The 26,702-nt window shown below is 34.1% G+C and overlaps 1 protein-coding gene across 2 annotated transcripts in view; it reads left to right on the forward strand.

Moving 5' to 3' along the window:
• Positions 1-2,885: 2,885 nt before the first annotated feature.
• LOC145261238 (cilia- and flagella-associated protein 119-like) overlaps positions 2,886-26,702 on the forward strand; it is a 57,107-nt gene continuing 33,290 nt past the window's right edge. Inside the window, exons 1-4 of one of the 2 annotated variants that reach the window (XM_080119612.1) lie at positions 2,886-3,037; positions 9,576-9,607; positions 20,968-21,033; positions 26,111-26,280. In XM_080119612.1, the coding sequence (XP_079975738.1) occupies positions 2,978-3,037; positions 9,576-9,607; positions 20,968-21,033; positions 26,111-26,280 (328 nt within the window). In that variant the 5' untranslated portion in view covers positions 2,886-2,977. The remainder of the gene's footprint in view (positions 3,038-9,575; positions 9,608-20,967; positions 21,034-26,110; positions 26,281-26,702) is intronic. The other variant, XM_080119613.1, reaches the window with a different exon arrangement.

Raw genomic sequence — 26,702 nt, forward strand, 5'->3', positions numbered from 1 at the left:
TCCTCACATTAAAAATCGGCCTTGTGCCTAATTTGCTCGGTGGGGGAGCAAATAAATACCATCTGTTCCGGCAGATGCTGCACTTAAGATAATTTGTACCAGTCAATGGAGGGGAAACCCTCTATACTGGGACAATTATTATTTTTGGTAACCAGAGTGCCCCCTTTTTGCCTACTTTTAGGGGAGCTGGTTTTTACCTCACATTAAAAACGGCCTTGTGCCTAATTTGCTCAGTGGGGGAGCAAATAAATACCATCTTTTCCGGCAGATACTGCAAGCTATGACTAGCTATGACTAGCTATGACTAGCGAAGACCAGATGTGGGGGCAACCCCACATGCCTGACCTTTAACCAGCTCCCATTTCCCACCTCTCGGGAGCTGGTCCCCCCTTTCCCTTCCCCCTCCCTTCACTCCTCACGTTAAAAATTGGCCTTGTGCCTAATTTGCTCGGTGGGGGAGCAAATAAATACCATCTGTTCTTCAGATGCTGCACTTCCATTTCTTGTTCTCTTTCGGTGGAGGATCAATCCTTCACGACTGAGACAATTTTTATTTTTGTACCTTTTCTCCACGTTAAAAAACGACCCTGGTGTCTAACTCTGTCCCGTGGGGAGGCATAGTAAATAGGTACAATATAGTCGTTTAAGTCTGATATAAACAAATATTTGTTGAGCCGTCCCCTTAAATAATCCAAATCACTACACTGTTGGCCCGGCAACCTTTGTACACTCATTAACCCTTATGCTCGAGTGGCCTTCACGCATTGTGAGTGATGACACATTTGTAAAAAAAAAAAAAAAAAAAAAAAATTTAAAAAAATGAACCTTATTTTTATCCATCTACATCACACTTCTACACAGACTATTTTTCCTTTTTTTTACAAAGGGTTCACCACTTGTCAAGGCTAAAAGTCTACTCAAGGATAAGGGTTAATGAGTGAGGTAGTCAGTACAATAAGACACGAGCACAATAGTGGAACTTGGATAGAATTTGCTTATTTAAGGGGGCAGCTCAGCAAGAAATTGTTTGCATTAAACTTGAAGAGGACCATGTTGTAATCAGCTGGAAAGCATGCTCACGGTATGGAGTTCCACAGGCGGGCAGTTTTAGGAAAGAAACTTCGTTCATGGAATTTGCATTTAGATTTAGGCACAGACAGAGGATGGGGGAAATTATTGAGGTTATAGCCAGACGAGTGTTTGTTATGAGTGTCTTACAAGGAGTGGAGATGCATAGATTGAAGTTCAGCCGAGTATTTGCTAGAAAATAACAATAGAGCAGAAATAGTCTCACAACGTCTCTATTATGAGAAAGACGTTGCTAGAAGGAGAAAAGGAAATCAACTACTATATTTTCATATGTGGAAACAGTACTTCATCTTCAGACGTATTTGGCTCTTACACAGGTAGAGGATTGCGTTAAAAGTGAGATACCTTCTGGAGCGGTAGAAGGATGCAACCATTTTTCCAGCAACATTGGCAACAGATTTGATGCAAGTCTTCCATTTCAGGAAAGGAGTGAAAATCATCCCAGAAGCCTATCAAAACAGGGTGCTTCCTCAAAACTTGTTCTCACTGTTTCGGCAGCAGTGGCTATAGCAGTGGTACCACTGCAATAGCAGCAGCAGCAGCAGCAGCGCAATTTACGATTTTGAATCTGCACTTAATTTCTAAGCTCGACATACTTATGTACACACATTGACAGCATTGAGACAAAACCCTAAGTGGGTGAGACAATCTATTTGTCCATAATCTCAAATGGCTAAAGCGACTTGGTGACATATACCTGCAAATAGGCCTGGCCTAGATCTAGCACTGCACCGTTTGAGCCTTGCTGTCGCCATTCCCTGAATTTTTGTGAGCAAACGTCTGCGTCGGTTGTATATCCGTCAACATGCTTGTTTAGCTCCTGATAATTCATAACAGGGCGAATCTTAGATTCGCCGAATCTACTATTTATTTTCCTGCAGAATGGCCATAAGAGGAATAAGACCATAAGAGTCGTTATTTATCGACAGTTGTAATTTTGGATACTGAATTTTGGATGTTGACTTTGTGTAGAGGCTGGATATTGTTCAAGTCTATTCCTTAATGCTATTGTACAGCATAATCATGTTGACACACTGGTTCTCATTAGATCACTGAAGTTAAGTAACGTTGAGTCTGATTAGTATCAGATGGGTGACCATTTGGGAGTTCTAGGCACTGTATGTGCTCTCTGCTTATCTCGGCATTTTTTTCCAGTCGTCCTGTACATATAGAAAACTGATCTCCCACTTTTGAAAACTATTTCTTTATATTTTGGAAACTGCTTGCTGCCTGGAATTTTAAAACGTTATTTTCGCTTTCAGCATCCCAGAAAACCGAAACCAGTGGCAATTTTAAAGGATTTTTTTAGGGTGGAAAGATGCTGCTCCTTTGCCACTTGTGAATTCAATAAATTCTATTTTTAAGTATTTTTTTTATTATTTAATTATTTTTTATTATTTAATTATTTTTTCATATTTTTTATTATTTAATTATTTTTTATTATTTAATTATTTTTTAATATTTTTTAACTTTTTTTTATTTTTTAATTATTTATTATTATTTTATTATTTTTTATATTTTTTTACTTATTTTTTTATTATTTAATTATTTTTTTACTGTATTATTTTCGTAATTTTTAGAATATATACTAATTTCGACATGGCACGTAAATACGTAATAACGTTTTCACCTGAAATGCGTTGGTTTAAAAGAGCGACAATATTAACAAGCACCGCTTATTATTATATGATTTGATACAATAAAAAATTAAAAAATATTAAAAATATTTATAGAAATGTGCCAGACAAGGGTAAGTCACTCTAACTTCTTTTTTATATCATACAAAGTTACCTCCCTTGAATGTTATTTATAGCAACAGTTGCTAACGACATTGCAGGTGATTCTCACTTGTAAGCTTTTTGCTTTTAGCGAGTTAATCTGCTGCGAGATGTCAGAAAATGTTTTGATAGATAATGGGAAGAGGGAAGAGAATATGCCGATATCTTTGGTAAATATTATATTTTCTTCGACCTTTCAGGAATTTATTATTCATCTATTGTTGTCGAGAGCGGGTTTCTTTCTATTTTCGGGTTTGTATTACTATACACATAGATTCGAAAAAGTTGTCAAAAAGCAACTAACAAATAAATGTAATCGAAGGCAAGATAAGTTACTTTTCTACCTAACTGGATATTTTTTAGTGTTTTTGTATGTAACATGTTTATTCAGCTCGCGTTTCTCTCTCTCTCTCTCTCTCTCTCTCTCTCTCTCTCTCTCTCTCTCCCCCCTCTCTCCCCCCCCTCTCTCTCTCTCTCTTGAACATGGTAAGTCTGGGAAAATGAGTTAAAAATAAGAAACTATATAAAATACTGTTAGAAACCCATCGAATATATGTCAGCCTATGTCACGGTAAAATATTGAGCGAGTTTCTAACAGTATTGTGTATAGTAGTAGTAGTAGTAGTAGTAGTAGTTGTTGTTGTTGTTGTTGTTAACAACAACAACAACAACTACTACTACTACTACTCATTTTTCCCAAACTTACTATGTTCAAGAGAGAGTCGGTGCCATTTAAAAATTTCCAATACATTGGTAAATACTGTATGTTTTTCGAGCTTAATAAACATGTTACATTAAATAAAAACACACAAAAAAATTATTCCGTTAGGTTGAAAGGTAACTTATCTTGCCTTTGATAACATTTATTTATATATTTGTTTTTTGACAACTTTTTCGAATCTATGTGTATAGTAATATAAACCCTGTTTTTCTTTTCTAAGAACATAAATATTTTATTTATGTTTTTTTTTATATACTGTTGCTGGTACGAAATATTTACAGTTAAGAAGACATTTTTTTTTTTTTTTTTTGCAAACAAATTAAAATTTAAAACATGTTTTACTCAAACCATGTTTAAAAGAAAGAAAGAAAAAAAAAACATTACCAAATAATAAAGTATAGCAAGTTGCGTTGCATACGTTAAACCAGTGGTTCCCAAGCTTTTTAACATGGCGACAAACTGCTGAGTTTATTGAATTTTTTGCGGCACCGTACTTATATATATATATATATATATATATATATATATATATATATATATATATATATAAGTATTTTCGGTGCTTATGCACTTTTGTTAGCGCGCTATTTTTAAATAATTTGGGGGGAGAGTAAATTCAAGTTTCACGAAAATAAGTACAAAACACCCCCTCCCCATGTTAAGAATGGCTTTCAAAATAATAACGTTATTATTTCAGCACGATAACAAAAGTGCATAAGTACCGTATTTTCTACTAATAATGCCTTTTTGCAATAAAATAATAAAAAACAAAGACAATTATATATATATATATATATATATATATATTCACATAAATCAACATACTGTGTCTTCAATACCTGGTATAGAATAATAATGGTGAATGTCAGTGGGCCAGTTGTGCCTGGTGTTTTTTAACTACTGCTGCAATACGTGGGCGAATTTGAGAGATACACTCTAAACTCTTTTTCAATATTTTTAAGTTTTTCACGTTTTTATTTTTAACGTTGTTAAGGTAAGACATTCCCAGTTCACATATGAAGTTGAGAATTGCAATAAGATTTCGATGGCTTTTTTACTTAAGAGTTGAGTGATGTCATCATGATTAAGAAATTAATTGGTTTTACTAAACAAAATGAAATTAAATGGATTCTAGCCATTATCTCTTCACTGCACACCATTTGGGAACCAATGCATTAAACACTGAGATGAAAACTCGTAAGGAAATTATATTCGCCATCTTTATAAACATGTTCGGAAATAAATTTTGTATAAACGATAACTCAAGTTCATAATTTTCAGGTTAAAGCACAGGGAAACATTCTTTTTGTTTTTAAATTGTAAAATAATTTCTTTTTTTTTTCGGGTTTGGGAAGTGTTGTGGGGATTCTCTAACATTCAACCACTGTGCTGAGAGCATCGCCGGTTGTTGTAAAGGATCCACTTATAATCACACGTCAGGATCCACTCGAGAAATGAGTCGTTTTTGCTGTGCAGAAGGAGCATAGAAGACACCTCAAAACGACGATTTTTTTTATTATTGCTCAATATATGCGGCACCTATTTATCCAACTTCCCTATTTGCTTTAAATGGCGATCGACTTTTGACTGGTCGACCTCGAGTTCAACAGCAACTTTTTTGTGGTTTTGCGAGGAACGGTTTCAATTAAAACTTTCAAATGTTCGTCATCAACCGCAGTCGGCCGGCCGTGACTGTACTTCATCTTCGAGGCTCTCGTCACCATTGTGAAATTTCTTGAACCACCATTGTGCCACACATTCATTAGTGGTTCCTGGGCCAAATGCATCATTGATATCACGAGCTGTCTTGATGTTGCATGTGAAAGGGGACAGATCCTGGTAATTAGAGAAACAAAGTCAATAAGGTTTGAAAATAATATTTATTAAAGGAAAAGGCAAGAACCGAACCAGTAATCAGAAATTGAAAAGAATACATACTGCAATCCTAGGAATGTGGAGCAATTTTCGAATGTTTTTAGAAATAACTAAATATATTAATTATGTCAGAGTTAGGAGAATGAACAATTCAATTTAGGAATTTTCTTTGTGTAGCCGAAAAACGTATAGAAGCATATGCATGTAATTCCACGTGAGAAACATTCACATGGCTGAGCAGGTTTTGACGTCACAAAGAAAGATAAATCACAATATATTCAGAAGTCGAGTCAAAGTTAGTTAGAGAGGGAGAGATTTAGGCAGAGAGAGAAGTCCGAATTGAGTTGACAGTTAGCTGAACCCTTTTTGGAAGCGACCAGAAATGAAAACAAAACGATGTAACTCTGAAAGACATTCGAATATCTGATGATGATGATGATGATCATCATCATCAGCTGGAAAAATTAAATGTCATCATGTAATTTGTAAGCCTTTGATTGTCACCTTTCAACCTGAAAAGGTAATGTGTGTCTTCTGTTATTTATAACATCACGCTGACCCATCATCTTTGTAAAAGAATTTTATATGAACATCCTCCTTCCATAATGTTAACGGAATCTTCTCCTTCAATAATAAATTCTCATCCCTTATGTGTTAAAAGAACTGTCTACGTCTCTCTTTATATCAAGCTTCTATCATAAATATAAACTGTGTGTAATCTAATATAAATATGTCCTCATTAGTCCCCGTTCTGTGTATCCCGTTATATGTCTTGTTCCCATCATGGACCCGCTATTTAATATCGGCAGCTTTTCAGCCTAGTTTGAATTGGAACAAGAAAATCATGCGGATTTGAATTTTGTCCATGCTGTCAAAAAGTCTGAAAAAAAATGAATGAAGAGATTGAGAACAGTAACGAATAATATGATCCGATAGAGTAAAAAACACGCTTCCAAATGATATATAACATGGCTATATATATATATATTTTTTTTTATTACATTTTCACCCCAAACAAGGCACATTGCCACTTTGGTGTAGGGGGCTACTATCAGGGGCAGAAACTACTGGGGCACTATGTTGGGATTTAGGCAGCAAGGTGTCGGTAGACGTTACACTTGAACATGTCAGTACAGTTAGGGGAGCAGGGACCTGGAATGGAATTTCAGAGTCTAGGGGTTCTGGGGAAGAAACTACTGGAGTAGAAAGATCTTTTACATCTAGGGATCTCTACCGTGTGTGGGTGGGATTTAGCTGCCTGTCGGGTTTGTCGAGGGTGTCTATGTCGTGGGGGAACAAGTGTCTGCAGTTCGTCAGAGCATTCACCATTAAAATACTTGTAGAACAGGCAGAGGGATGCAACGTTTCGTCGATGGGACAGAGGCTGAAGCTTAGATGCCAGTTCAGGGCCTATCAGATTGACGACTCTCTTTTGTAACCTTGTCTAGGAGCGAGAGACTAGTAGCAGATGCACCAGCCCAAATGTGACAGCAATACTCCATACATGGGTGAATCGTGGCCTTATAGAGGTACAGGATACTTTCAGGTGTCAGTAGTTTTCTAGCACGGTACAAAGAGCCTACCTTTTTCGCAGTGGCCCTGACAATGTTTTCAATATAATTGTTCCAACTCATGTTTCCTGTGAACGTTAGGCCAAGCAGTTTGAAAGATGTACTCTCAGACAGGGAGTTACTGGTCAGTGCTATTGGTGGCAGAGAAGGTTTCTTGTAATTTTAGAAGGAAATCAATTTAGTCTTGGCAGCATTGAATGTGACCATCCATTTATGTCCCCATTCCACTACAGATTGGAGGTCATCCTCTAGTGTTTTTGCCATTTCTTTAGTTATGTGTTCATTTGTTTTCCTGTCATGCCTGTTATAGTGTGTGGTGTCATCAGCATATATACCCATCTCAGAGGCAATTTTGTCGGGGAGGTCATTAATAAATATTAGGAACAATAGAGGCCCAAGAATAGACACCTGAGGCACTCCCGCATTTATATCACACTGTTTAGATGTACGACCGTCGAGGACAACCTGTATTTTTCTCTTATCTAAGAATGATTTAATTATGTTAAGTATTCTACCAGTGATACCGTATGATTTAATTTTCCTGAGGAGACCCTCATGCCATACCCTGTCAAAAGCCTTTGATATATCTAGAGCTACCGCTCTGCCCTCTCCCGCTTTGTCCAGTGAATGGTATATATGTTCAGAGATTACAGTGAGGATGTCTGCTGTGGAACGGGCTTGTCTAAATCCATATTGTTTGTCGGTCAGAAGTTTAGCATCTGTAAGGTGTTGGACTAGAGCATGGTTAATTATGGTCTCAAATATTTTGGCGAAAAGTGGGAGGAGGCTAATAGAGCGATAATTTGATGGGTCAGTTGTTTCGCCAGAATTCTTGAATACTGATACCACAGAAGCAGTTTTCCAACGGCCCGGAAAGCAAGATTCATTAAGGCATTTGTTGTAGAGTTTGGAGAGAACTGGAGCTATTTCGGCTGAGCACTTTTTTAATAGCACAGCTGGGATGAGATCGGGTCCACATGCTTTTGAATTGTCAAGGTTTTTTATGATAGCATGCACCTGAGCAGGGGGTATTTTTAGATCGTCTAGCGTGGCGTCTGTCCGCAAAGGAAAGTCAGGTAGGGGATAGTTGGAAGATCCAGTGTGGAGTTTGAGGCAAACCGACTGGCAACCATGTTAGCCTTTGCTGAGCAAACAGCCTCGTGATTGTTGGTTAGTGGGGGAATTGTTGATTGCCCATTATTTACTACACTATTGTAGATTTTCCAGAAGTCACGATTTCCTAATTTTTGTGCTTCAATGCGTTTTTTAGTGGTTTCAGTAAATTCTCTCTTGGCTGTCACTATTTCTTTCTTAGCGTTACTTCTAGCTTCTATATACTTCTGTTTGTTTGAACTGGACTTATGTCGGTTATATCTGCGGTATGCATGCTGCCTTTGCGCAATGGCAGTTGTGCAAGTCGAAGTAAACCATTGGGAAGAGTGGTGCTTGCTATATATATCAATGAATTAATTCAGAAATCATATACTAAAATAACATATGTGAGAAAACGATATTGTTTTTGCACCAACCTAATACAAAGAGAAAAACAAAAATGATAAATTTTAAAAAGTTTGGAGATTGTGATCAGTCAGAGTGAGACAGGCTCAGTCTCTGGAACAGGGCAGCTGGAAAAGGCAACCAGACGACAGTGGGTACTGGAACAAGTTGCTGCAGAAGACACTGGACGCTGCAGGAGGTTCTGAAGGCTGCAAAAGGCTCTGAAGGCTGCAAAAGGTGCTGAAATCACAGGAGTGAGCCAGTTTAGAGAGTAATCTCAGAAGGCAGGCAAGCAATAGTTGTTGCATGCAAGTAGTTTGTTGTTTACAAACAAGTATTGTTGAAAAGGTGGCCCTGAAAAGGGAAGTTTGAACTACTGTTACTCTTGCTGAGACCCTTCAGCAGCTACTGGACTTAACTGGGTGCGTTATAGTTGTCATTCAGGAGACTTCCTGAAACCTAGCCGGATTAGGAGTTTTGGCCAAAGAAGCGCTGTCTTTATCAAAAGGTGTTGATACAACAGACGCGTTTGGTAACCAAATAAACGGTCACAATTAATTCCCAACCAAACTTGTCATGTATATTAATTGTTTATGTTTAACTCAGCTTGAAATCAAAAGTTTGCAGTTTTTGATTATTTGGAAAAAGTTAAGTTTTATGTCTTTTTTGTTTGAAATTAAAATAGAAGGAAAATCGGCATCATGAACGCCCATGCACGCCGACACACGTCGATGCACATGACACGGTGTCAGTAATGTGATTGACTCTACCAAAGTGTTGCTATTGTGTGTTTTTGCTTGAGTGGAAAGCGATGGTTCTGATATACACTCTGACGTTGTCATTCTCATATCATTTCTCTCCATGCAACTAGCCATGCATCATTTACATACGCATGCCTGATAGACTCTTCATTTGGTCGACAGTGGTAACGCTCTGACGGTTAGCAAATATCTGAATGTTATAGATCAGTGCACAATCTAAAATGTCCATAATTCGATGCTGTTATTTTCTTCTGTAACTGATTTTTTTTTAATTCTTTTTTAGCCAATGAAACACAAAGCCAAGATAATTAGTTGGTAAGTATATTTTCACCTCTAGAAGTGTAAGCCATGTTTAGTTTCAGAACAGTTTCCGATGGTTCGTTGTTCTAAACAAGTCTTGAGAGGTGACTGGTTTGCAGTAGACAGAACAGTTTCCGATGGTTCGTTGTTACACACAAGTCCTGAGAGGTGACTTGTTTGCAGTAGACAGTTCCACAGAGCAAAATATTCTTACGGTGTCAAGACGGAAAAAAACATGTGAAATTGGTACAGAAAAGGTTTAATATTTATGCAGCAATTCCGGTTTCTGATTGGTTGGTAGCAGAACGTGAATTAATTTGATTCGTCAGTTCCTAGCAGCATCGTTTATAAATAGAATCGTCCGACTGTGTGGAATAATACCCCATTATACTTCGGTAGAATGGGATGTGTCTCCTAGTGGCTTCAGCTGCAGGGAGACAAGGTAGTACACGTCAAGGATTCGTCACTTGACACTCAGCCCAACAGGTGAGGGGGCCCAGCACCTGTTGGACTGAGGTACACCGCCTGGGCAATTAAATAACTACCCCATTATACTTCTTGTATGATGGGATGTGTCTCCTAGCTGCTTCGGCTGCAGGGAGACAGGGTAGTACACGTCAAGGATTCGTCACTTGACACTCAACCCAACAGGTGAGGGGCTGGGAACCGGCCCAGCACCTGTTGGACTGAGGTACGCCGCCTTGGTAATACCTAGGAGGTCTACCCTCCCAGGCCTTGCCACCAGGCTTCCGGTGGGGCAAGTTTATTACTTGCTGCCTGAGGCGCCCCGACCGGGGAATGCCGACGGGGTTACTCAGGCAATTTTTAAAATTGCAGGAGTGCCCCTTCTTTAGGGGAGCCTGCGAGGTTCCCACTTTCCGGCCTTGTATCACATAATGCTGATGTGGGCAGCATTTAAATATATACCCCATTATACTTCCAAAATATTGCAACATCACCTATTTAAAGAATGTTGTTTTACCTGTTTGTATGGCTCTTTGCAACTCATAAAAATAACAGTTCTAAATTTTTTGAGCTGAGGATTAATTATTAATATCATTTGGATTCTTCAGACTACTGTTTTCATCTTGGGTGTTATTTTATTCTAACGTTTTATTCTAAAATTTTATTCTAATTTTTTAATTATTCTAAATTTTTTTATAATCAATATTTTAAAATTATTCTAACATGTTCTTAATTATATATTTTTTAATTATTCTAAAGTTATTATTCTAAACTTTTCATCTTGGGTGTTATTTTATTCTAAAGTTTTTATTTTAAAGTTTTATTCTTTTTTTTTTAAATTATTCTAAAATTTTATTCTAATTTTTTAATTATTCTAAATTTTTTTATAATCAATATTTTTTAATTATTCTAACATGTTTTTAATTATATATTTTTTAATTATTTTAAAGTTTTATTCTAAACATTTCATCTTGGGTGTTATTTTATTCTAAAGTTTTTATTTTAAAGTTTTATTCTTTTTTTTTTAAATTATTCTAAAATTTTATTATAATTTTTTAATTATTCTAAATTTTTTATAATCAATATTTTTTTAATTATTCTAACATGTTTTTAATTATATATTTTTTAATTATTTTAAAGTATTCTAACATGTTTTTAATTATATATTTTTTAATTATTTAAAAGTATTCTAACATGTTTTTAATTATATATTTTTTTATTATTCTAAATTTTTTTATAATCAATATTTTTTAATTATTCTAACATGTTTTTAATTATATATTTTTTAATTATTCTAAATTTTTTTATAACCAATATTTTTTAATTATTCTAACATGTTTTTAATTATATATTTTTTAATTATTCTAAATTTTTTTATAACCAATATTTTTTAATTATTCTAACATGTTTTTAATTATATATTTTTTTAATTATTTTAAAGTATTCTAACATGTTTTTAATTATATATTTTTTAATTATTTTAAAGTATTCTAACATGTTTTTAATTATATATTTTTTAATTATTTTAAAGTATTCTAACATGTTTTTAATTATATATTTTTTTAATTATTTTAAAGTATTCTAACATGTTTTTAATTATATATTTTTTTAATTATTTTAAAGTATTCTAACATGTTTTTAATTATATATTTTTTAATTATTTTAAAGTATTCTAACATGTTTTTAATTATATATTTTTTAATTATTTTAAAGTATTCTAACATGTTTTTAATTATATATTTTTTAATTATTTTAAAGTATTCTCACATGTTTTTAATTATATATTTTTTAAATTATTTTAAAGTATTCTAACATGTTTTTAATTATATATTTTTTTAATTATTTTAAAGTATTCTAACATGTTTTTAATTATATATTTTTTAATTATTTTAAAGTATTCTAACATGTTTTTAATTATATATTTTTTAATTATTCTAAATTTTTTTATAACCAATATTTTTTAATTATTCTAACATGTTTTTAATTATATATTTTTTTATTATTCTAAATTTTTTTATAACCAATATTTTTTAATTATTCTAAATTTTTTTATAATCAATATTTTTTAATTATTCTAACATGTTTTTAATTATATATTTTTTAATTATTCTAAATTTTTTTATAATCAATATTTTTTAATTATTCTAACATGTTTTTAATTATATATTTTTTAATTATTCTAAATTTTTTTATAACCAATATTTTTTAATTATTCTAACATGTTTTTAATTATATATTTTTTAATTATTCTAAATTTTTTTATAATCAATATTTTTTAATTATTCTAACATGTTTTTAATTATATATTTTTTAATTATTCTAAACTTTTATTCTAAACTTTTCATCATGGTGTTATTTTATTCTAAAGTTTTTGAGGTGAGGATTGATTATTAATATCGTTTCGATTCTTCAGACTCCTGTTTTCATCTTGGGTGTTATTTTTGTCCTTTGGTCGATGTAACCTCTGAACTTCTTCAAGTCGGGAATCTTTCTGTTGAACTGTCGGGAATCAGCATAGAATTTCGGATGGATCTCTCTATTTAATTAACAGGGCAGAATTCTCTCGTTCTGTCAGCCATGACTGGTTAAAAGTTTTAAGTAATTCACAATTGTGCTTTGGGTATCACCTGCACTGAGGACTGAAATTTAGAAACTAACATGTGCCCTGTGACCTCTTTTTCACACTAGCACTGCAAATAGTTTTGTAGAAACTCAGAGAAACTGCACCTGGGACAATTTCAGCTTAATTGTTGGAAAGAGTCTTTTTCGGTTTGGGTCGCTGCACCATGGAACAGACTGCAGAATGCCATAGTCAATCTGCGGACAAGCAAACAGTTTTAGACAGCACTGAATACATCATGACCTCTGATCTTAAATAATTACCCCTGACTGGAGCAGCAGAGGATGCAAGAGAACGTGATTGTGTTGTTGTGTAGCTGGGGACATATTAAGAGATGACGGGCCTCATATTGGGGACACATTAATGGGGACTCATATAACAAGGTATACTGATGGTGATGATGACAGTTCTTATGGAAGACATTTATACAGTTCTGTGATTCTTGGGGTGTTCATATATAACAGATAGAATGATAATGACATTTATATATATATTACATCATGACGACGACTGTGACAATTCTTGGAGGTTTCGTGCTAAAACAGACTGAGTGATATATGAAGCAAGTTCTTAACACAGAGGAGAGGAAATACATAATCTTCGAAGGGTTACACAATGTTCATTATACGATCATAAACACAATTACCTTTCGTTCGTGATGAAGGATGTGACACAAGACAACAGTTACAACATAATGATGACTTCTTCATTCATCTGATCGGCCGGTTGATGACGTCAGGAATTCAATTGGATCTACATGGTTAATCTTCTACCCTTCGCCTCTAAGGGATTCTCCTTTGACTATTTCAACTCTTGGCTGATCAACTCTCTGACTGACTTACTGACTAAAATCCGAGCCCATAGTATCCTATATGGAGAAATGTCCTTTGTCTATGGCGTCAGAAGTGTATTTTCAAACGTGACTAATTTCGCATGGTTTTTCATATGTTTGTCCAAACACACTTTTGACAAACAAAAGAATCCTCACCTAACCTATTTTTTTTAACCTAACCTATTTTTTTAACAATATATTTTTAATTTGCATTGTTCATCTTTTAACTGACATTTTAATATTCAGATTCCTAAAAGAATTGGATAATCGACTTCATTTCTAACATTCCGTTTCTTAATCTTGCCTACAGGGTTCGATTCTAGGCTTATCCCAATCTCATTTTCACTTATCTAATATTCTTCTCATTTACATGGAAAGGGGACAGCCCTTTTCCATTTAACAGTATGACAAAAAAACATTATCAACCAGAGTTTAAATATATCTTTCGAGGAGTTCTTCATCCCAGCACCAAGCCAGAGTCTCTACAGAACTCAGCAAAATCAGTTTGAAATTGAAATTTTGTCGACCTGTTAAGTTTAAAATTGAAAATAAGCTAAAATGAATGTATTACGATTTTTTCAATTTTGACCAATTTTTGACCCTTAAAAACGATTTTAATCAGCTAAAGGTCCATAAAAAACATTCCATAAAAAATCCAATCATTTGAGGCCCCTAGTGGTGTTCTGCCACTTTTAGTTTCTGAGGAGATAGAGTTTGAAAATATGGAGACAGAATGTTCGGATGATTAATCGGAATTGGGAATTGAAAAAAATCAAAATGTTTTTGGGTATTGGTATCGGAATCGGAAAAAATACAGATCTATTTTCCGATGCCAAAAACGATTCTTTTTATTTTATGTTTGCTTTTATTTAAAACATAATTTTTCATAGCTTGTATTAATGATGGAAAGATAAATACTTATTGATTTGAGACTATCAGCTAAAAATTTATTGATTACCTCTAACAAGTATATTTTTACATTTTACATTTGCAAAAATATATGCGTATTTACTCCAATAAAAAACAACTATATATTCAGAAATTTGAAAGAATCGAAATCGGTAATTGTATCAGAATCAGAAAAGTAAAGGAGAAAAGAATCGGTAATTGTATCATAATCAAGAAAAATATTGGCATCATCCCATCACTAATATATATATATATATATATATATATTAATTCGGTCAAAATGAATGTGAGCCAGTTCAAATTGATTGATCGATCGATCGATCAAGCCATAATTGTGTTTTCTAACTTTGTTTCCTCATTTAATCTTTGGATTTTTAATTAAAAAAATATCTTGATAATTAAATTTAACTTCAAAAAATATTACTTAGACTAAAGTATGATAGTCGTGCCAAAAGTAAAGCCTCCTATTTTTTTTAACTCAAAAATTTTGAAGAGCTACGAAAACGGAAGTGAATGGTGTCATTAAAACGAGCGACCTTTTGTACTCGAGAATTTATTTTTCTATGTAGTCACCACCATTATCAATGCACTTTTGCCAGGAATTCAAAAATGCATCTCTGCTTCTAACGCATATCCATGACAGGGGTTGTTTTCTTATATTATCACACGGTCAATATCTACAAAAGAGAGATGAAACTTTCAGGTCATGCATGTATAAGTTCGGTCATCATAACAATGCAATTTGCAGTCCCGTCTGATCCATTTGGCCATTGCTTTTGCAACATCCCTCATATATAACATGGCCGTTACTCTTCAACTGTGTTGTTACAGTTCAAACCTCTTGGACTAACACGTTGTCTGGTACTCCATCGCAAATAGATAAACTGTAGTATTGGGAATCCCAGATTAAATGCTATATAAGTAGTTTTTAGAAACAGAAAGATATAAGCATATTTTGATTCCCATCAGCGAGTTAGCAGGGCCAGAAGGTTAGATTTGACAGCTATCAAACCAAATCACCTTTAATGACCTAGATTAGATGCCCCAGAAATCAAGGGGTAACACGGGAATTATGGTCGTAACCTTCCGGTTGACGACCACATGGAGAGAGAGTGGTTTTGGGCAGCAGAGAATGCAGACGGGAGATTTCGGGTCTCCGACAACCAGGATCTGAGATATTAGGCTTGCCTTGAATAAAAAATTGAAGCTTCAAATTCCATCTTGTGTTCATTAATGAATCTGTCTGCAGTAGTACCACTCCCTACAAGATAGCAGACCAGCAGCGACCAGAAGATATCATCTGCTGGCCAAGGCAAGCAGGTATGTTCACATTATTGTTGCACGTATACATCTCGGAGACTTTCAAGGCGAAAGAAACTGTGTAAGATAAGAACACACCCACACACATATAACAGCAGACATCCTAACTGTGACCTCTGAACGTATATACCATTCTGAACGATCTGTGATCTCTGAACGCATATACCATTCACTGGACAAAGCGGGAGAGGGCAGAGCGGTAGCTCTAGATATATCTAAGGCTTTTGACAGGGTATGGCATGAGGGTCTCCTCAGTAAAATCAGATCATACGGTATCACTGGTAGAATACTTAACATAATTAAATCCTTCTTAGATAAGAGAAAAATCCAGGTTGTCCTCGACGGTCGTACATCTAAACAATATAATATAAATGCGGGGGTGCCCCAGGGTTCTATCCTTGGACCTATATTGTTCCTGATATTCATAAATGACCTCCCTGACAACATTGCCTCTGAGATGGGTATATATGCTGATGACACTACACTCTATGGCAGGCACGACAGGAAGACGAATGAACACATTTCTAAAGAAATGGCAGAAACACTAGAGGAAGACCTCCAATCTGTAGTGGAATGGGGACAAAAGTGGTTGGTCGCGTTCAATGCTGCCAAGACTAAACTAGTTTCATTCAATAATTACAAGAAACCCTCTCTACCACCCATAGCAATGGCCAACGACTCTTTATCTGAGAGTCCATATTTCAAATTCCTTGGCCTAACGTTCACAGGAAACATGAGTTGGAACAATTACATTGAAGGCATTGCCAGGGCCGCTGCAAGAAAGGTGGGCTCTCTCTACCGTGCTAGAAAACTACTAACACCCGAAAGTATCCTGTACCTCTATAAGGCCACCATTCGCCCATGTATGGAGTATTGCTGCCACATCTGGGCTGGTGCATCTGCTACTAGTCTCTCGCTCCTTGACAAGGTTCAAAGGAGAGTCGCAAACCTGATAGGCCCTGAACTGGCATCTAAGCTTCAGCCTCTGTTCCATCGACGAAATGTTGCCTCCCTCTGCCTTTTCTACAAGTATTTTAGTGGTGAATGCTCTGACGAACTGCAATCACTTGTGCCCCCACGACGTGAGCACCCTCGACAAACCCGACAGGCTGCTAAATCCCACCCCCACACTGTAGAGATCCCTAGATGTAAAAGATCTTTTTACTCCAATAGTTTCTTCCCCAGAACCGCTAGACTCTGAAATTCCATTCCAGGTCCCTGCTTCCCCAACAGTACTGACGTGCAGAAGTTCAAGTGTAATGTGAACCGACACCTTGCTGCCCAAATCCCTACATAGTACCCCAGTAGTTGTTGCCCCTGACAGTAGCCCTCTACACCAAAGTGGCAATTTGCCTTGTTTGGGGTGAAAATGTAATAAAAAAAAAAAAAAAAAAAAAAAAACAGTGAACTGCACGTAACATCCGTAAGAGCATACACACCCACACACATATATGTAAGAACATTGATAAACGTAAACGAAACATAAAAAGAATCGAACAGTAAACGTTAATAACAGAAACGTTAAGTCATAATAATAAAGAATAACTAAACACGCAAACATTATTTTTAACAAAACAAATAAAAAAAGAAAAGAAACAAAAATCCGACTCAGCATTTATTCGTGGTTCTTCCAAAACAACGCATTTCATTTTATTTCCAAAGTCTTTTCGCACACCCATGTGCTTTTTTAAAAGTCTCTGTCTCTGCCACCACCTGACGCTCGCGTTAGCAAGCACTTTCTCACCCTCGTATTTACATGTCCATTTTCCCCATCGCACATTTTGCTTCCCTCTCAACCACGTGGGGTATTTATCTCTCCTTTTCTTGTGATGTAAGCTTTTTTTTTTTTTTTTACATGGGTGTCACCACTTATCAAGGCCCAGAGGCCACTCGAGGATAAGGGTTAATAGGTATACATTAGTCATTGTGATTTTAGCATAGTAAACAGTGGGAATTTTGTAACTTGGATTACTTAGGGGGACGATTCAATTAGAACTTGTTCACATTGGACTTTTTCTTTTTTTTTTTTTTTCATAGGTATCAACACATTATCAAGGCCAAGAGGCCACTCAAGGATAAGGGTTAAAGAGTGTACAGTAGACATTGGACAATATAATAATAATTAGTAATGAAAATTTGGTAAATTTGATAACTTATATGGAACGGCTCATCAAGAACTTATTTACGTTAGACTTGAACACAACCATATTGCAGTCAACCGGAAAGCAGGAAAACGGAAGACAATTCCACAGGCGTGCAGTTCTAAGAAAAAAGCTTTATTCATGGAATCTACGTTTAGGTTTAGGCACAGATAAAGAGTGGGGGGAATTATTGATAGTGCTTACAGCTAGACGAGTGTTTCTTGTGAAAGTTTGGTGAAGGGGGACCATAGATTGAAGCTCAGTCGAACACTTTCCATGAAAATAACGATACATCAGAGACAAACTCGCAACATCTCTTCTGTGAGATAGAGGTTGCAAGGAAGAGAAAAGGACATCTCCTACGAGGCTACAAAGTCTATTTTGAACTCTATCAAGGCAGGACGTCCTTTCTAGCAGCTCCTGCCCAGATGTGGCAACAGTATTCCATCCTTGGACGTACCTGGCTCTTATATAGATAGAGAATTGCATCAGCAGTGAGATATCTACTGGATCGATAGAAAGATCCCACCATTTTTCCAGCGGCCTTGGCAACAGATTTGATGTACGTGTTCCATTTAAGATCAGGAGTAATGGTCAAGCCCAGAAGCTTGTCAAAACTTGAGGCCTCCTGAAGACGAGAGCCATTCATTTCAATTGATGCCAGATGGGGATCAGAATGTTGATGATGTAAAGAGAGAAGCTTGGTTTTAGATGCATTAAAAGTAACCAGCCACTCCTTTCCCCATTGTACTACATGCTCAAGATCAGAGGAGAGAGAATTGGAGAGAACTTGGTCGTTTACTGTCTTAGATGTGCTACCATAAATGGTAGTGTCGTCAGCATAAATGTCTACAAATGATGTAAGGATGTGATTTGGAAGATCATTAATGTAGATCAGGAAAAGAGTTGGGCCCAGGATGGACCCCTGAGGGACACCGGCATTAATACTGTGGGCTTCTGATTTTTGCCCCTCAACTACTACTCTTATGAACCTATCAGAAAGAAATGATTTAATAATTGAGAAGATATTTCCAGCTATACCATAGCTAGAAATCTTATGAAGTAAACCTTTATGCCATACCCTATCAAAGGCCTTAGATATGTAAAGAGCAATTGCCCTAGAAAGGTTGCCTCCGTCGAGAGATTTGCTAATCCTATGAGATATAACTGTAAGCACATCTGCTGTAGATCTAGCAGAACGGAAACCATATTGAGTGTCACTAAGAAGGTTATTTTTGTTGAGATGGTTGATTACTTCTGTATTTAACACAGATTCCAGCAACTTACTCATGACGCACAGGAGACTTATTGGCCTGTACTGAGAGGGGGATGAGCGATCACCTGAATTCTTAAATACAGGGCATACTGATGAAATTTTCCAGGGAGATGGGAAACTATTCTCCTTAAGACAACGTTTAAACAGTTTTGTAAGTATGGGCGCAAGTTCAGGTTGAAGTTTTTTGAGTACTATAATTGGAATACCGTCCGGGCCAGTTGCTTTACTGGAATCAAGGTTTTTGATTAGCTTGGCAACATCACGTACAGATATACGTATACCACATAGTGTGTTTTCAGATACAGGAGGAAATATTGGGGGTTGGCGGCCTTGATCGCAAAAGGTAGAATTAGCTGCAAAGTTCTTGACAAAGAGTTTGGCTTTGTCTGATGCTGACGAGATTACCTCAGGTCCATTGATGATAGTTGGGATGGAGCACACGCTTCTGTTCAGAATTCTGTTAGCTATTTGCCAAAACTGGTGGGAACCAAGCCGCTGCTCAGCTACTTTGGACTTAACAGATTGAGCATACAACCATCTTGCGCTCTTTATTACTTTCTTACAATGGTTGCTGGCAGTCCTGAAAGCGGCTTTAGTTTCCATACATCTATTACGTTGGAAACAGTGGAAAAAGTGATTTCTGTGCGCAATGGCAGCAGCACATTCTGGAGAGAACCATGGCTGGCTCACAGTTGCTATTTTGCACATGTGCTTTAACAGCTGCTGCTGCTAATAATATTTCCACTTAGCTGATATTTTCACACGCACGCTCATACACACTCTGTTACATGTATGAGAGGAAGGGTATAATAAACATAAAAAAAATAATAAAAAAAAAAAATGGCTCCTGGGCATAGATGGGTCATTAGAAATATTTGAATTAATTTGTAAAAGAAGCATGAGTGGAACGATAAAATTGTCGCCCTAAAGAAAACAACATTACAGCTTTATTTTAAAACCTTTATTGAAAAAAAATCAATCCAGGTAATTTTATTATGTAGTAGAGCTGACATCTTTTCAATGTAGCCGCCTTCAGCCTCAATCATCGCCTCTATATGAATCCGGAACTGGGAGCATGCCTTTTCCACACATGCTGGCAGTAGCTTAGTGAATACTTGGTGATCAGGCTGGTTTTGGAGTTGTGGGAGGTCATGTTGGTGATGTTCTCGATGTATGACCAAATGAAGTAGTCTAGTGAATTCAGGTCGAGGGAGGAGGGGGGGGGGTCCGGTGAAAGAAGGGTACAGAGTCGTAGCACTTCTTCTGAAGCCAAGCCTGAGTCTCTTTGGACTTGTGGGCTGGTGTCAATTTCCTGCTGCCAGCGGCCATCTGATTGTACAAGAGGATCACCACACTTTTCAACACATCCAGGTACATTTTGGTGTTGACTTTCAAGCTGACTTCGAAGATATGAGGTGACACTTGAAACCACACAAAAGACCATAACTGTGGCAGGAAACTTTGTTGAGCTGTGCCCTCAAGCGTTGAACCATCCGGATTTTCATTCTGAGGGTGCTGTCAATGGTCCTGTTGTCATAACTTGAATTAGTAGAGAGCATGAGTTGTACAACGTCGCATCTCCAATTTCGCTTGTTGAACATTGTGTCACTTTAAGATCTGATAGAAGGTTCCTAGCCCTCTTGGGATTTGTACACAACTGGCCAACTAGTAGATGGCCTGCAACACAAAGAAAACTGATTTTAATCGAACGGAAATGGAATCATGTCTTTTTTTGGGATGGGGCGACAATTTTATCGTTCCACTCTGTATTAATGTTTAACCGCAACTTGTATTTTCTCTATCAATTCGCAGGAATAATATCAATCCGGACCAAGTGCAAAATCTCATGGAATTGCTGGACCTTACGAAAATAAAAGAGTGAGAATTCTTTCTTTTTTTTTTTTATATATATAAAGGATGTTTGTGGGTGCATAATAAAGAGATATATATTCAAAATATCGCGAGTAAGATAGAAAATGCTCAGAAATACAAGAAGTAAACAGACACCGTTATTATTAGTATTATCAGATGACTGGTGTCAAAGGAATGTGATGAACATAAAGCGAGATAATCTATGTATTAATACGATAGCGTGTGTGTTATTTTCTGTGTCACACTTACATCCGGGTCGTTTAATTGTTATGTACTTCCATTTCTTGTCATAAATAATTTTACCAAGAATTCATCATAAGTTTTGGTTTTGGTTTTGATTATAGCTGATGGCACTTAAGCTATCTATTTTTTTATAAATAATTTCATCAAGAATTCTTCATAAGTTTTTGTTTCGATTATGGCTGAAGGAACTCAAGTTATATATATGTACATATATTTTTTTCATAAGTTTTTATTTCTGTTTCGATTATGGCTGGAGGAACTGAAGTTATATATATATACATATATTTTTTTCATAAGTTTTTATTTCGGTTTCGATTCAAGCTAATGCACCCAAGTCATATGGATAGATTTTTTTATTTTTGAAATTGCAACTTCATAATATATAAAAATCGATAGAACATTAACTCTATAATAATATATACAAAATCTGCAAGAATTAAAATATCATATTTAAGCGTACTTTATGACCGATCTTTGCCGAGCGTTCGTGCTAGCTTAGATAAATACTTTTGCAGTTTTAACAAAAAAGCTACAATAATATCAGAGCATCTCCATTTACACTGAACATCTACAGAATGCTAACATCAATATATTACATATGAGTCCCCTGTGGAATTTCGACAGGTCCAGCTAGTATTGATTATTTCCCTTCTTTGTTGAATTGGACAATCATTTGCTGAACAAATTATATAGTATAATCCCGAAGTTTGCAGCAATAAGTCGATCTTCAGATAAACCTATGGTTGGTTGATTGTTTTTGTTTTACGGCATATCAACCCTTTTCGGGTTATTTAATGCCGAATCCAAAGATTTTGAAGAAAATTTTTTTAATAGAATATATTTGTTGTTTTCACGTCGGTTTCTATTTAACCCATAGTTGGGACCCTAACAGGTACTACCACTCCGGGTCAGAGTGGACCTGGGAGCAATGGTAATTAAAGGGTGGCTCCACACTCCCCAAAGCCCACAAGCTGGGGCCTCACCACTGGATATAGTTTAAGGTCATATCCAGGACCCCCACTGAGGGACTTTTACCCTCTGCAGGGGGGCAGTCGGCGTATTCTAATGCCCCACCGACAGGGCCGATAAACCTATGATATGGATCCTCTGAAACTGATAATTTCATGCTTCTTTGCCCTGTGTTATACTTCAATAGTTGTATATGAAAGAACATTTATATAAAAAATAATTTTAAAAATTTAACTGGCTTTGCAAACTTAATTTCTTCCTGATACAAAACCAGAGTTTAAGGGTTAGCTTAACGGGACACAGCTTTTTGTATTAATGTATTGATAGTTTACAATTATTTTTGTGTATTGATCGCTACCGAGCATTTTTATTTATTGATAGTTATTGATTATTTTAATGTATTGATAGTTGTCAACCATTTTAATATATTGATAGCTATCGATTATTTTTATGTAATAATAGTTACCGATTAATTTTATTGATAGCTATCGATTATTTTTATGTATTGATAGTTGCTGATTATTTTCTATATATTAATGGTTGTCAATTATTTTTTATGTATTGATAGTTGTCAAATATTTTTTATATATTAATGGTTGTCAATTATTTTTTATGTATTAATGGTTGCCAATTATTATTATGTATCAATTGTTGTCAATTTTTATGCATTAATAGTTGTCAATTATTTTTTAGGTATAATTAGTTGTCAATGTTTTATGAATTGATAGTTGTCAATTATTTTTATGTATCATAGTTGTCAATTATTTTTTATGTATTAATATGTGTCAATTATTTTTTATGAATTGATAGTTGTCAATTATTTTTATATGTATTAATTGTTGTTAATTATTTTTATATATTAACAGTTGTCAGTTATTTTTTATGTATTAATGGTTGTCAATTATTTTTTACGTGTTAATGGTTGTCAATTAGTTTTTAGGTATAATTAGTTGTCAATGTTGAATGTATTGATAATTGTTCATTATTTTTTATATATTAATAGTCGTCAATTATTTTTTATGAATTGATAGTTGTCAAAGTTTTTATGCATTAATAGTTGTCAATTATTTTTCATCTATTAATAGTTGTCAATTATTTTTATATGTATTTATAGTTCTCAATTATTTTTATATGTATTAATAGTTGTCAATTATTTTCATATGTATTAATGGTTGTCAATTATTTTTTATGTATTAATGGTTGTCAATTATTTTTTAGGTATAATTAGTTGTCAATATTTTATGAATTGATAGTTGTCAATTATTTTTATGTATCATAGTTGTCAATTATTTTTTATGTATTAATATGTGCAATTATTTTTTATGAATTGATAGTTGTCAATTATTTTTATATGTATTAATTGTTGTTAATTATTTTTATATATTGACAGTTGTCAGTTATTTTTTATGTATTAATGGTTGTCAATTATTTTTTACGTGTTAATGGTTGTCAATTAGTTTTTAGGTATAATTAGTTGTCAATGTTGAATGTATTGATAATTGTTCATTATTTTTTATATATTAATAGTCGTCAATTATTTTTTATGAATTGATAGTTGTCAATTTTTTTATGTATTGATAGTTGTCGATATTTTTATGCATTGGTAGTTATTATTTGTTTATGTATTGATATCTAGCGATTGTTATATTTATATATTAATAGTTGTCAATTATTTTTATGTATTATTTTTATGTACCAATAGTTGTCAATTATTTTTCATGTATTGATAATTGTCAATTATTTTTATATGTATTAATATTTATGTATTAATATTTATGTATTAATATTTATGCATTATTTTTATATGTATCAATATTTATGTATTAATATTTATGTATTAATTTTTATGTATTAATTTTTATGTATTAATATTTATGTATTAATTTTTATGTATTAATATTTATGTATTAATTTTTATGTATTAATATTTATGTATTAATATTTATGTATTATTTTTATGTATTAATATTTATGTATTAAATTTTATGTATTAATTTTTATGCATTAATTTTTATGTATTAATATTTATGTATTAATATTTATATATTAATTTTTATGTATTAATATTTATGTATTAATATTTATGCATTATTTTTTATGTATTAATATTTATGTATCAATATTTATGCATTATTTTTTATGTATTAATATTTATGTATTAATATTTATGCATTATTTTTTATGTATTAATATTTATGTATGAATTTTTATGTGTTAATTTTTTGCATTAATTTTTATGCATTAATTTTTATGTATGAATATTTATGTATTAATTTTTATGTATTAATAGTTTTTAATTATTTGTTTATGTATTGATATCTATCGATTATTATTTTTATGTATTGATAGTTAACGATTATTTTTATGTATTTTTTTGTTGATTATTTTTTATGTATTGATAGATCGATGGTTATGGATCACTTGAATCTTTAATCTTGACTGTTTGGTGTAAAACTTTTATTTTAGCTATTTCTGTTTGAAACTTAACTATTTCGGACATGTTTCTGAATTGTCTGGGATGAGGACTGATTATTCGTATCATTTGGATTCTTCAGACTACTATTCTCATGTTGAATATTATTCATAAAGTAATAATTTTAGACAATGGAGTGTTACAATATTTTTGAGTATAATGAGGTATGATCCCGCATAGTCGGGAGATTCTATTTATAAACGATGCTGCTAGGAACTGACGAATCAAATCAATTCACGTTCTGCTACCAACCAATCAGAAACCAGAATTGCTCCATAAATAGTAAACCTTTCTGTAGCAATTTCGCATCCGTTTTCTTCGTGTCAACATGGGAAAAAATTTTTGCTCCATGGGTTCCAACTTGAGAAGTGTCTACTGCGAACCAGTCACCTCCAGGACTTGTGTAGAACAACGAACCATTGGAAACTGTTCTGTCTACTGAGAACCAGTCACCTCCAGGACTTGTGTAGAACAATGAACCATCGGAAATTGTTCTGAAACTAAACATGGCTTATGCTTCTATAAGACCTCAAAGAAGCAACATATACGTTGGGTGATAATCAACTACTAAGCAGACCTAGTATAGAATGTAAAACAATATGATAATCGGTGATCATACTAATAAGTAGGTGGTAATAAATAGTAAAAAAAATTATATATATATATATATATATATATATATATATATATATATATATATATAGAGAGAGAGAGAGAGAGAGAGAGAGAGAGAGAGCAACAAATAGTAATATATATATATATATATATATATATATATATATAGAGAGAGAGAGAGAGAGAGAGAGAGCAACAAATAGTAATATATATATATATATATATATATATATATATATATATATATATATATATATATATATATATATATATATATATACTAATAAATAGTAAGAAACAAAATAGGTTTAAGGCTCCCTAAATTCCTGCTAGAATTGTCTGCAAGAATCCGTGGAAAATGTACTGTTCTCATCTTGAGTGGTTTGGACAAAAATTGGTAAAATTCAGTTGTAAAGTTATACTCTTCTGGAGGTTTAAGGTTTAATACTTAGTGCAGGCAACATTCAAAATACAATTGTGAATTATTGCGAACCCAGTCATGGCTGATGGAACGAAAGTATACTACCCCCATGGATTAAAGAGTTCCGTTTGAAATTCCGTGCAGATTCTTGAGTTTGACAGAAAGATTCCCGAGTTTGACAAGATAAACCTGAAGATTGGAGGTCGCATTGATCGAAACGTTGTGAAAATAACACTCAAGATAAGAACAGTTGTCCAAAGAATCCAAATAATACGAATATTTAGAACACGACTAGTTTTTTTCACAATGAGTTTATAATCTATGTTAAATGATAAATTTCAAAAAGCTGTTGTTTTATGCAGGTTCTTAGCGGATATTTTTAATCTCCAAAATTATCAAACCAATCTAAAACAACAGATTGAACTGGACCTTTTTGTCAATGCAGTCAAATTTGCCCAAGACCATCGATTTTCTCCGACACAATTATCCACATTTGTTTCAATCCTAAAACAAATGCATGAGACATGCATAGGTAAGTATAAAAATTATACTCCCCCCCACACACACCCTTTTTTTTTATTTATTTTAACAAATTTTTCTAAAATATTGTCAAAGTTGAAACAACAGGCTTTATCCGTTATGGCACCAATGGCAAGCTCAAGGGCATGCTATATTTTCTACTATTATATAAAAAGAACTTTGTGTGTGTGTGTGTGTGTGTGTGTGTGTGTGTGTGTGTGTGTGTGTGTGTGTGTGTGTGTGTGTGTCTAAGTTAATTCCCTTTGCACTCGAAAACGGCTGGGTCGATTTTTATGAAATTTCACAAAAAGGTACTTTATGTGCCTGACAGTGTTCTTAGATAGGTTTCATATCGAAATATATTCGATAAGTATAGATAATCATTAATCGAAATAATCTGATGGCAGAAGGAACAGGCGATTTTGACTAAAGTTA

Source organism: Euprymna scolopes, chromosome 37 (assembly GCF_053919585.1).
Source record: "Euprymna scolopes isolate OS-2025 chromosome 37, ASM5391958v1, whole genome shotgun sequence".
Lineage (NCBI taxonomy): Eukaryota > Metazoa > Mollusca > Cephalopoda > Sepiida > Sepiolidae > Euprymna > Euprymna scolopes.